The sequence below is a fragment of the Acanthisitta chloris genome, unplaced genomic scaffold (genome assembly GCF_000695815.1).
Source record: "Acanthisitta chloris isolate BGI_N310 unplaced genomic scaffold, ASM69581v1 scaffold942, whole genome shotgun sequence".
NCBI classification, from domain to species: domain Eukaryota; kingdom Metazoa; phylum Chordata; class Aves; order Passeriformes; family Acanthisittidae; genus Acanthisitta; species Acanthisitta chloris.
Window position 1 is genome coordinate 46,560 of NW_008661942.1, and position 13,783 is coordinate 60,342.

The 13,783-nt window shown below is 37.0% G+C and overlaps 1 protein-coding gene across 1 annotated transcript in view; it reads right to left on the reverse strand.

The window, feature by feature from the left end:
* Positions 1-13,783, reverse strand: part of LOC103798133 (glutamate receptor 4-like) — a gene marked incomplete at its 3' end in the record, with an annotated part of 127,575 nt that overhangs the window by 44,436 nt on the left and 69,356 nt on the right. The window contains exon 3 of the mRNA XM_009070377.1: positions 9,515-9,754. Coding sequence (XP_009068625.1) covers positions 9,515-9,754 — 240 coding nt within the window. The remainder of the gene's footprint in view (positions 1-9,514; positions 9,755-13,783) is intronic.

The window sequence follows — 13,783 nt, forward strand, 5'->3', positions numbered from 1 at the left end:
TAAGTAGTCAATAATTTTAAAAGGATCTCTACACTTCCACCACTCCTTTTGGAATTGACCAAAGACTAATTATTTGTATAAATATGTATGCAAATAGGATTCAGCAGTAATTTATGAGGGAAATGCCTAAAATATATTCCATTTACAGGCAAATGTGTCTCAGGATAGTGAAAATCTGAATACATTGGAATACGCATTCTTCACAGAAGCAGAAAATGTAGCCCTGAAATTATAGATTGCATAGATGATAGAATGACAGTTCAATCAGATGAATGAAGAATGTGCAACTCCAGAAATGCCCTTGAATACAAACACAAATTTACTCTAATACTGAACTACCTTTACTTCCTGCTGCAGCTCTGAAGAAGTAATTCACACTTCATAAGGGATAAATGTCTCACAAAATATGCCAAGGAGGGATCATGAAGAATTAAATTAGTCTAATACATTTTGATTCTTTTTTAAACAATAAGTGCATAAACAATAGAAGAGTAGGCTTTGATATATGTAAATCTATATTTTGTTTATTTATTTTTATTTTTAAAAAGCCTGCTTTATACTGTATTAAAACTTGGAACACTCATATACACATAGATAATGCTTTCAAAAGACAAGCTAATTTTTCTAACTAAAAATGCATTTAGAAACGAATTGGCACAAGTATTTGTTTTACATTCAGTATTAAACTGGCACCATGTGTGGTCTCTGGCAGCACTGACTATACTCCCCTTTGTTTGCTACCACTGCGTGCTCCAGCACTGAAGCCAACACCTGTGGCCATATAAAAGGCTATGTACAGCAGCTGCAGGACTCGGATGTCCATACTGAAAGAAATTTCTAAAGCATAAGCATTTGGATGTGTGGCTGGCTTCCTTGTCTGAGTCTTTTCAAGGCCTTCTTTGGAGGTCCATGCTGCTGGATGTTGTATCTATCAACTGTCTGCAGTGTTATTACTGACAAATGTGTAGTGTTGACATAGGACAGCCTCAGACTTAGAAAAGATGCTTGGTTATGCTGCTGTAAGGCTGCAACAGTCCCTGCACTGAAGATAGTTTTTTGCAGGTTTTGTCAATGGTGATACCACTGATACAGGTCTATGTAAGGAAGGGCAGGGTCTATCTTAAAGATTAATATGAAAGCCAAGTATCAGTGAACCACAACACCACTTTTTGCTTAACACTTTCTTCTCTGGGACAAATTTATTTAATCCATGGAAAAGATGAATACAAGTCTAATTAGTATGTATATAAATCACCTCCTCTTATTTGAGATCAAATAATCATAAAATCTATTTTTAAAGCATACAGTTCTTAACATACAGTATTCAGACCTTTCATTGTGGCCTGTATGGGGAAAGTTACTAAAATTGCTACTCACTACATACTCAATATGTACCCACATACTGACAAATGTGCTCAGAGTGGCTATTTGTTACTCGTAAGAACAACTGAACTTAACTTTTTGCTATGACAACATTAAAATGCCAACACAGGAGCTTTTTTTCTTCAGAAAAACTGGTATAAGGTTATTTCCTTTCTTAACTGCAGTATAACATCCTTGTGTGGAAAAGCTCTTAAATAAATGGAAACAGATATTCAGAATTAAAGATCGCACTAATCTGCTCCCAAGTAAATACAAAATGTGTGTAAAAGACAGCTAAAAATGACATGTTTACATTTAAAGGAATGTGTTACATATGCAAGTAATAACAACTTAACTCCTTGTGTCAGGTTCTGTAAATGCAATTCTCTGATATTAGAACAAGACATCGGAAGCAGCAATATTATTTACATTTGAATGTTGAATATAAAAGAATATAGAAGTTGCAGGCATACTCTTGATTTATACATGTGCAAAACTGAGATAAATGCTACTGAGAAAAGAACTTGGCTCTAAGGATTCTACAACACTGTCACAAACAAATCATTAAAAAGGGTAAAGCTGATTCACTGGCATGGCAACTTAAAAAGCAATATTTAAAATTTTCATGAGTCTCTTGTCTTCTCCATGGCATCCACTAACTCAGAATAAAGGAAAGCAAATTCTTCAGATCAGGAATGTAATGAGCAGAAATTTATTTAATGTTTTCCAATTTATATATCTCTATGGCATTGGCATATTAGGCTGTGCTCCATATTCTGACTGTTTAGCTAGATGACCAAACACTCAGACAAGTTCTGATGCAGCTTAGTTTGATCCACATCTTACATGCAGTATCAGTCAGGGGACTCATCTGTACACTTGATGATCAGCTTTTGATTACAGTACCCATATTTTCTGTTAATTTCAACCTTGATCTAATGTTCATTCATTCCAATCAACAAGAGAAGCACTTCTGTTTAATGAAGCAATCTGACAGCTCTTGGAAGATTTTTCACATGTAGTGAATTAAATAATGACCCTGCTGGTTTGCCATTATTGCTTCTCTTTGGTGGTAAGACAAGGGAAAGATGGAAAGCCACAGTATCATTACTGATGCTGATATTAGGATCCAGCTGCATCTTAGTTTCACGTGTGCACTTACTACCTATATTTTCAAGCTGTTACCACCTGCAGAGAAGATGAGGACAAGCTGGCATGTTGCTGGTATAATTATTAATGATATAATACTCTCAAAACAAAATTTGCTGAAAAACAATTACTAATGGATAAGGCATATTGCTCTAGTTCATTAAAATATGGAATCTACTGTTCCTGAATACAGACAGCAGGAGATCATATGACAGAGGGTGACAAACTTACTACAGTTTTCTATACTCACTGGTATTTGATAAAACAAATTTTTCTCTATATTTTGTGTATCGATTCAGATTGGCCTGAGCAAAATTACAACAGGACTGTGGTAAATCACAAACAGTGGTAACTGGATCCCAATATGTATAATATGATTCATGTAGAGGGTTTGCTGAAGACAAACAGATTTTTTATCAAATCTAGTGAGGATTTTTTTCCCATTTACCTACAGTGTAAGTGCCATGCTATTCCTGGTATGCATTTGGGCTACTGTAACTCCAAACCACTTTGACCATTGGATCTATTCTGAAATAGGTAACAACTGACGCAGTGAAAACACATGATTTTGATCTCAGGAATTGCAAAGACAAAAAATACGGTGAAGTTCAAACCTACAGACCAGATGTTAGATTGGTCTAATAAAGACTATGAGACCAGGTATTGGATGCTGCTTGTTTTCTGGAATACATCATATCAATATTCCTGCAATATTGTGACAGCACTGATCTTTATTTCACAGAAGGTTGGTACATAACTGCATTATGCAAGTAAGAATCTTTCCTTTTTTAGTGGACACAGCCATGAATTCTTGTTCTTCTTTTTTTGTTGGACATTTTACCAAAGGTCAGTAGGATGAAAAATACTTGTGGGAATACTTTGAAATTCTTCCTGGAGATCGTAATGAAAACAAGGCCCAAGATCAGTGGATGACTGCAATTGAACAAAGTCAGATTCCCAACATAATCTTCTTTATGATCCAGCAGCTAACTTGTTTCTCAGGCTTACTTGAAACACTGTGATATTCTAGAAGCCTAAGGTAAGACCAATGTAGATCTGGGCTTAACAGTGTTATGCAGAAAATAATTAATAACTAAAGAGCAGTTGGTGTCAAAAACATTTATAAAGTATTGTGTTATAAGTTCATCTGCAATTTGCTTTTTATTAGCTACACTTGGTCTTTTAAATGTCTTTCACATATAAGAGCCTTGACCCAGAATTTTTATGCAGATAAACATGTAGGTTATATTTTTATATCACTACTGGCTTTAATAAGTTTAGCTCTTTCACCTGAGGTATTAAAATAACTGCACAACTTGCTATTATATTACCAGTCTTTTCATTATTGAGGCACTGACAAATTTGTTCAGAAGTGCAGAAAAATATCAAGTAAAGCGTGATGTAGGACCAATTCTTTCACTACCTAAATACATAGTTAAGGATATCTTAACATAATGAGTACCATATTATAATGATAATCCTTCACCCTGATTTTACAGTGTTTTTGTCTAGATCACTTAGAATGTTTTTGATCTGATTTTTGAATAATAGAACATACTAAATGTTTTACAAAGACTATATATATAATTGAAGAGCAATAATATATTATTGAAAGTTGCTCCACAGTGTCCCAAGTACAGTGAAGAAGCCATTCCCAATTTCCTAGAGAAATCATGTAATTCACATAAATATAAATCCTGAAGGGACTTAACAGATCATCTGAGGTGGATGTAGCAAAGCAGATCACCACGTAAGATATTTACTAAGCTCTTCTTTAAAACTTTTAGTGGTAAGAATCCCCACAATCTCATCAGATTATTCCAACCTTATTGAAACATTTTTTCCTAGCAATACTTCACATTTGCCTACCTAATTCAATTTCTTGCCTTGATCTCAGTGGGTGCAAAGAATTGATCTTTACTTCATAGCAGTTGCAGAGTAACAAAAACACCTCAATTTGTGAAGCTTTTTCTCATAGGTCATGTTTGGTTTCTTAAAAAAATATTCGTCCTCTCCTCTGGACCCTTGAAACTTATATATGTGATATCTGTATATTGTGGTCAGTGACCACGGTGCCCTTCCAGCAATGGGTGTCTGATTCTTGTGCCATGCTGATAATGAAGGCCCTTGATATAGCTGAGAACACTACCTGGTGCTTTCAAAGGGCAAGGAAAAAGTGGTGGGACACAGGACTGCTACCAAAATGTCCTCTATGTGCCTTATCCACTTGATCCCATTCCATTTCTTCAGCTTACTGAAAATTTTTGATCTTTTCTGTTGCAGGGAAAATCCCAACACGTGACACAGCAGCATAGCCAGCTGGGATAGAGCAATATTCAGCTTTCATTTCTCACACGCAACATCCTTTTTCTAATTTTCAAAATAACATTTACTTTATTGGAAACAGTATGGCTTTCTGTACTTATTCTTATGGCTCACCACAACTCCTGAAATATTTCCCATAACTAGTGCTGAGACAGTTACTCTGCACTTTGCATTTGTATCTTTGATTCCTCCCCATTACATTTATCCTTTGTAACATCTTTCTTGATCACATTTCACCTTCTTGATATATCTATTTAGCAGGATCATTTTGAACTCTGAACCTGTTCTGTATCACTGATACCTCAGCCAGGCTGGATACGCACCAAAGCCATTCTCTGTGCTATTATGCAAAGTCAAAGGCAAATCCCATGCACCTCACCTGAGACCTGCTCTTACTTTTAAAATGTGCCATCAGTAATATTTTGGGACTATGGTTTATAATTTTCAAGATGCTGTGCTATAGTCAAACCTCTATTTTCTAATTTTTTCCGTGAGAATGTCAACCCCAAGGCAATATCACTGGACTTACTAATCATGGATACACCAAAACTACTGCTTACTGCTGGACCAGCTCCTCTGCCAAAGGAAAAAATTATAATAGCCTGATAAACTGATTGTAAATAAACAACTCCATCATCTCCCTCAAAATAAGAGGGAAATCTTTAAATTTCCTGTACCATTTTTTGTCTTTTCCAGATATGTCCTATCCTCACCTGAGACTCACCTATCCTTTACAAGTTCTTAGAGACAAAAGTCTGGAAATTGCTACTCTATGTACTGTAGGATTAATTCTAACACGCCACCAGGACTTGTATAACCCTTCTGCCAGGACTAGATTGTCATAGAACAGAGAAGTTTCAGCTATAAAAACACTATCCAGAAATGTAGGAAAATTATATTTTCCTTGTGCACAGTGAGCTAATTTTCCTCACCTGCAACCATGACTGAGTTGGCTTTATGAACAGGTAATTACAAGGAGCAAAGGAAAAGAAAAAACATTAACAAAGCACATAAACAGGCTCACATATGACACCTAATTTCTAGAGAATATAACTATTTTACAGTCCTTGCCTCTGGTGAACCAACTGCTAGGGCAGCTGGTAGCTCTACCCTTTGTGCGACCAGTCTTTAGTCACAGTCAGGGACTGAAAACTCTTGCTGGGAAACAGCTGAATTCAAATGGATGCTGAAATTTTGTGAAAACAGTTTCCAGTTGCTGGCTGCCATCCTCCCTGGTGTCCCACGCTGCTCTAAGCCCCTCTACCACTCTCCACCCTGGGACTCCTTAGCTCTGGATAATCGCTGCAGTTTTACTAGCAACTTCAGCCATTCCAGCCATCAGTAAGGCTGAAAGCAGTGTGGAAACCTAACATTGACCTCTTGTATGCTCAATTCTTGCACCTCTCAATTCTGTATTGGATATTGGCAGTGCTAAGTTAACAGTTGGACTTGATGACCTTAATGGTCTTTTTCAACCAACATGATTCTATGATTTTATTCTTAAACATCTTCTCACACCTCACATAATTCTACAACCTTCTTCAGGGTCCAAATTTTTATTTCTGGTGCCAGAAAATGTTGTCATTAGCTAGCAAAATCATATTGTAGGCATACTTCCACTAGGTCAAACATCCCAGGGATCTGCAGGTACATAGCTCCACTTGATTGTACGCCTCTTTTTAAATGAAATACTTCTCAAATCCAATAAAACAACACATATAAACTAATTCTTCTTGTCTACTCATTTGATTCTTTCACTTACTTCCCTTTAGAGGTGACATCAAATATTAACCAAGCACTTCTCCCCTTTCTTGACTTCCCTTGGACTTCCCTTTCCTCTGGGTGTCTCAAGTAGGCATGGTTTTCATTTCAGCCCTTTCCTATTATATACCTTGCATAACTTGGACAAGTGTTCTTCAGCATACTTTTTCCCTGTACTGTCTGTGTTCCTGGTACTTTGCTATTAATATTAACTGCATTAAGCACTGGGTCATAATTAACATGTTTATGGAAGGAGGATAAGAGAAAGAGGAATGTATTGAAACAACAGGACCCTTCGGGCTTTAACCTTCTGTCTTGATCACTTTCCTCTCTTAAATAATGACCTGAATTTTTCTTCATCTTTCTCCTAGGTCTAATGCTTTTTGCAAAACCTGTTCTCCTTTTCTGTAATGTCCCCTGCTAGATCCAATTAATTTTGTATTTTTGCCATTCTTCCTAGTATCTTCATCCTGTCACGGGACAGTGATTTTCCAGACTGTGAGTTTGGCAGGACATCAGAAAGGGAGATTTAACATAATAGCTGAAGTCACCATCTCATCAGAGTTTGTCAGCTTCAAGTCTACTACATGGTGTAAACCCAAGGGTGGTACATGGGAGTGACTTGGAGAGATGATAAAAGTGCATTCCTCACCTGAAATGAAATGTTAACATAGATGCCTCCAGTAGCAAAGAGACTGAGGTTCTGCAGGGAGATGAGGGGCTGTCAAAGAGATCAGTGGAATGATACAGCAGAGAAACTGACCTTAAAATAGGATTTAACTGTTCACCCCTTAAGAGTGAGCAGCAACTGGGTAACATGCCACAGAACCAGGAAGCTGCTTCCTTCCCCCATAAGAACTCATAGCTTCCCATTTAAGCTGCAAAGATCAGGTCACAGCCTTAGTAACAAAACCCAAAGGCTAAGGGGTTCACTTTGGTTCGATGGGGCTGCTCAGAGACAGGAAGACATCTGGCATGTAAAGGAAGGATCTCTGGCAAAAATGTAGACAAGGTTAACTTCTGGCCTCACTGAGAGAGACCCTATGATTCAACATAAATGATTTTTTTTCTTTTTCCGGTTACACAGGTAGTAAGAGATGATGCTTACTTTTTTTCTTATCATATCTCAGGTCCTCATTAAAATTTTCTTATGTGTAAAGGTAGGGAAAATTTATTCAGCAATGATGTGCCTTTACAGTAATCTTGATACCTAAAAATACCTTGAATCTTATTTTGTCCTGCATTAAATTGTATCACAAAACCCACTCAGAATTTGAGAGACTATTCCATGTAGCACCCCCTACATCCAAGCCAGCAAATGTCATCTCTTTATCAGAGACATGCTGATGAGTTCAGAATTGCTGAGTTCAGTTACATAAGAATCATTTATTAACCATGCTGTTACAGACCATGTTTTGAAACTGTCCTTGGTGTGATATTGCATGCTTAAAAATGATGTCTCAGTCTAATTAAGCATGTGAATTTAGATGAGGAAGGTGACTGCACGTTGCGTGCTTCTTCTCTTAACAATTTGTTGAACTTGTAGGATCATATCTATAATTACATGATAGTATTCTTGTTACCCATAACTATGTCTTGAGCAGAAATACTTTTAAATTTCGCTACATTTTTCTCTTTCCAGTTATCTAATACATTCTTACAGAACTTCCTTTACAGGTCCAGCAACCATAAATAAAATTGTTACAAAAACAAACAATTATGGAACAATATAAACTCTTTTGTTTTATTCCATTATTCATTTTTATTTAAATTCAGGTATTTAGGTAGTATATCAAGCTAAAAACTCACTAAAATTTAGTGTTTGTATATATAAGAAAATTGACTTCTATGGCCATAATCAAATAACTACACAGATTTAGTTAGGTCAGTGTAATTCCCTATTTCTACTGTAGAGTAATTATACCGGAATAAAACCACTTTAATTCCAGAATAGACTGTCCACATGGGGAGCTATATTGAAACAGCTGTAGTAAAATAATTATTTGACTACAGCTATGCCGCTTGCTCCCCCCCTGAAAACAAGCCATCAACATAAAAATCTTGCCTCTTTCACAGAAGCTCAACTATGTTGGCTCAATCCTATTCCATAAACCAAGGCAGAGGGCTTGCCAGCAGAACGAACATACAACTTGGAGAACAGATTTTATCTCTCAATTCCTCACTGAGTGGTGAGGTGCAGTGATGCAATTGCAGTTTTTTATCAACCTGAGATGAATTTTACCAGTTATGAGATGCTCTGGGATTTGGGATGCAGACTGTGGATAGAAAATGTACCCTTTTCTGTAATGAACTAAATATTTTATAAAAGCGTAGGCCATCACATAGATAACACCAGATGAAAGGAGTAGAAGATGGGCAGCACTCCCTCCTGCTGTCCTGTGGATACCTCATGCCTGGCAGGTATTACCTCTTACCTCCACTACTCAGCCACAGCCTGAGGGCAAAGCCTCTCTCTGCCTTGACCTTCCAAAGCTTGGCAGCCCCACAGGCTCACTTGCATCTCAGCTAACACCAGTGCAGGTGCAGAGAAGTGGCTGTTCCTCTCTACTTCTTTGTACAGCTGTCACTTACGAAGTGAGTTGAAGAGTGAAAAGAGCTGTAAAATTCTGCTTATTGAACTGTGTCTTTGTTTCACTGACATCAGTTAAAAGGCTTGAGTATTCTAGACTTAAAGCACAGGCTTTGGCTGGTCAATTACATACTATGTGCATCCGATATCCAATTTTTGCAGACGAAGGAATTCTTCCTTCAGCAACACAGCTACTCAGTCAGAGTTATTTCACCTCAAAGGCCCTTTAAAATTTGACTCCCCAAGCTCTCAATAGGACATAAAAATGCACAGCTCTTGCAGAAGTCATTTGAACGATGAAGGTAAGAAAGCTGGGTCACAACTTACCTCGATCTGTGTCATACAGGAAAACAAAGCGGTTCCATTCATAATGATCCAGCAAGCTCAGAAGGGCTCCCCGCAGGGATGGCCGCAGCTGCAGCACAAACTGACTCTCACCCTCTGTGGGGAAACTTGGCGTGATGAGGGAGATGTGCAAGGCGCTGCAGAATGAGGTCAAGGTATGTACTGATCTCTTATCATATAGTCCAAAAATGGCAAAAACTCCTCTAGAATACTGGGAGCAAACTGCAAGAAAAAAACCCAAATAAACAGCATTTAAGTACTGACAAAATACATAAACATGTACCTATACATTCCAGCATCATTCAATAATCAATGTGTTTTATTCTGGAAACAAATAAATAGCTAAATAATATTTTGTGACTTTATAGAACATTATGGTATCTATAGTGTTTTTTCTCTAAAATATAAAATAACATATATTTCTTCATACCACTGAAAAGTCAACATATACTCTTTTAACTGTAGCTTTGCATTTCATCAGGCATTGAGCATTTCCATTACCTTAAACTGAAGAGTGTTCACAATTTAAAATGTGAAAATTATCACCAAAATGTTACTGACCTTGTAAGTGAAATTTGGACATTTTGAATTGTAACAATGTACAACCTTTGCTCCCTTTTAAGCAGGGAGCCCTTGTGCTACATTAAAACTCTACTACATTGAGTAAAAACCTACTTCATGAATAATCTCCTTGACTTTAAGAGGGCGGTTGAAGTAAAATGTAGTAAGTCAATGTGATCAGACTTTTGCCCCAAACCTTTTATTTTTACTCCGTGTTAACCTCAAAACTGGAAAATGAATGACCTGAATACATATTCTGAGGTTTGATTTGCTTTTGGACTCATCTAAGACATAGAGAAAGACTCTTATTGATTTCAACAGACTGGATAAGGTCTTCATGGATCTATGAACATAAAAGCAGGCATAAGGGTATTTTCGTGAAAAAATACTGCCTTCCTCTCAATTTGTAAAGGGTCTGATGAAAATCATTACTTTTTTTTTTTTTTTAAGAAACTGTGTGATCATTAATAGTGTTACCTATCCCAGAACCACAGAAAATGGAGAAAGAAGCAGTCAGGGGATCATTGTATCCATTTTCATCTAAGCATCTATTTCCTATGCTCTGCTGTTTCAGACCCTCTCTTCTTGCAATCCATTGTTGCATGTAGCCCAAACATGGGAAAACTTAATACACACCCTTTTAACTAGATGATGCCTCCTCTCTTCTGGCCTGGGCATCATCCCGTGAGTGCATCACAGTCAGAGTATAGTGTACACCCTTAGCAAATTCAAATCAGTTCAGCTTTAATTCTTTCATATTACATTTACCGCATAGAGAGCAAAAAATACAAAGTCTGCATTTTTCTCCTTAGACTTGGGTGATTTACCAAGCTCTGATGGCAGAACTGGAGTAAGTGGCTTGAGGGCAGTTTTGTGATTTTATGCACTGCTCCAGTGTTATGGCCCCTATCCTAAGAATTTTCATAGCCAGATTATATATAAATAAAGATTCTTGAAAGCTTTCTTTCTTCCCCTAAGTTCACCTTCAATATGTAGATACACAGGTCTTACAAATGCTCTCAGTATTTTCTTTGCTGGACCACACAACACACATTCTCATAGACCCATCAAACAACTGGTTTGCCATTCCACTATCACCACAGAAAGCGTTGTTCTGTGCTTTCCCAGCTTCATTTCACCTTGCCTGAACACAGCTGACTGACAAGTTTAGAATTTCAGTTGAGCACTTTCTGCTTCTTTTTACAATACTTCCCCATCTCTACCATAAAATACTTGTGCTGACATATCCTAAGATCACATGGCATTTTCCAAATCTGCACCTTGCTGATGCCTGATGATCATGTTGGGATCAAAATTCTGCTCCTTCTTCCTTCTCAGCCATTTGCAAATGATGAGTTTCTGGTTATAGCACCATATTTTTATTAGTCACTAATATTAATTTTCTATTATCCCACAACTATAACTGAACTCCTCAAAATTATTTACTTCCACAGTTGCATTCTTAGCCTGCTTTGAACTTATATTGATGTATTCATATGGCTCTTTAGCAAATTCCATCACGGAACTCTGACTTTTTATCTGTGTCTACTGTAAAGTTAACCACTCAGTATCTCCCTCCTGTAACTGTGCTTCTCCAGCCTGGTACCTCCTCATCTACCAGCATTTGTTGCCATCTTCTTAGTTCCCTGTTTGTGTCTATTTTCATATATAACTTCTCTTAAGAGAATGTCTGTTTTATTGCATTCTCTTGGCATTTGAAAGATATGAATTCATCCTATACTTTCTACCTTAATACCTTGAAGAACCAGGGAAGAAAGAGGTGATTTCCCTATTCCCATTATCAGTCACACCTCTTTTAAGGCCAACATTCTTCTTGAGTGAAATTAAATGTGAAGTATGTACTAGCTTTAAGTCTCCAACCAGATTGCCCTGCTTTTCTGTCACATCATCAAAATAGAACACCTTCAGTTACTTTCCTTTCTTGTATTTTAATTTCAAGATGTAAATTACCTTTTGTTGTTTTAGTGTTTGAAAGTTTAATTTTTCAGAGGAAGCCCTAACTTCGGCTGTCATTTCCACAGTAAATGTCTATACCTCCTCTTTTTTCAATGCAACCTTTCTTATCAACAATCTTATTAAACACTTGTTTCTTATAATTTCCTTGTATAAACATTCATTGAGTTCTGGAGTCACATCCTGCATGTTACTTTCCTCTGCAAACGGATTTCTCAGTGTTTTACAAGTGTTTCTGTGAGGAAATGGCAGGCTTCCTCTATTTTCAAACACACTCAGTTAACTTTGCCAGCTGAAACAGCTGAAAGGAAGTCTCATGTATGTAAGTGATAGTTAATGTGTTTTCTGCTTAGAGAAAACCTCTGCTAAGGTGTCGTATTGTTTTACTTTGCACTTTTACAGGGGCACTGGGTACTTTTTGTAATATGTGGTTCATACAGTAGGATTCCACATGATGAAAATTCTAAGAAATCAATGTCAAGCTGTGAAATTGTACACTTAGTGGAGTTAAACCTCAAATTCATCCTCAGGATGGAGGGGGAAAAAAAAGAAAGATAAAAGCCAAATTTGAAATTTCCTTAAATAACATTATATGGCCCTAAAATACTTTTAACTAAGAGTAATAGGGTAATAATTCTTCATGTTCAAAGCAAACTATACTTGCTACAGTCTAGATCCAAATGCGATCTGAATACCATTAAAGTCCTAATATAGCAAATCCAAGAAAACTTGCACGATTATTCTCCAAATCAAGACTGGGAAGTAACAGAATAGTGTCCTTCTTTGCTCCTTGATAAGAAAAAATGCCAAGATGAAGGTTATGAAAATTTTTTCTTACTCAGTACAAAACCCACAGAGAGGAAAAATGCCTGTGACACTATGGAGATGAGGCTTAAACATATGCAGAGATGCTGCAACACTCCTGAGTCAATTTTACAGTAATCAGCAGCAACCACAAAAATCAGCAAAGCCATGAGGATTTGCATTCTGACTCACTACTGTTCTCAGAAAATGCCTCCAGGCTAACATGACTACCTGGATTTCCCAATTCTTTATCCATTTCTCTTACACTTCTGAAGGCATTTTACTTATTATATATGCACTAAATTATGCTTGGTAAAACAGTCACATATTAGCATTCTAAGAAAATTTTGTTCAAGATTTTTTCCCTCATAAATATAAAGCAATGACAAATATACTTCCATGAGCATACTTTGAAATATATTGAATAATAGTTTGTCTTTAAACCAGACATCTCTTCATAGCTGACAACTTACTCTCTATATTACACATATGATTTCCTCCTGCAAACTTTGCAATGCCATTGGTCTCACCAAAGATAAGATGAATGTGGAGTTCAGACTCATAGAATCATAGAATGGTTAGGGTTGGAAGGGACCTTAGACATCATCTAGTTCCAGTCTAACATCAAAGTAACATGTTAGATCCTGCTTCAGTCATAACTCACACACCCTGAGTCTTCTAAGTCACAGGCCCTGGAATGAGCATTTTAAAAGGCTTTTCCCAGTGTTTCCAGTTCCTATGTAGGAAGCCCTGGCAAAAGTGGCTCTTACAGATAAGTTGACAGACCCACTGATCTACTGTAAACACACAAACTGTGGAAGCACCAAAACCGAAAGGATCAAAGCAGCTTGTGTTATGGAATTTTTTCAGATATGAGGACAATCTTTCATTGCTGTCTCCTCCCTTCCCCCT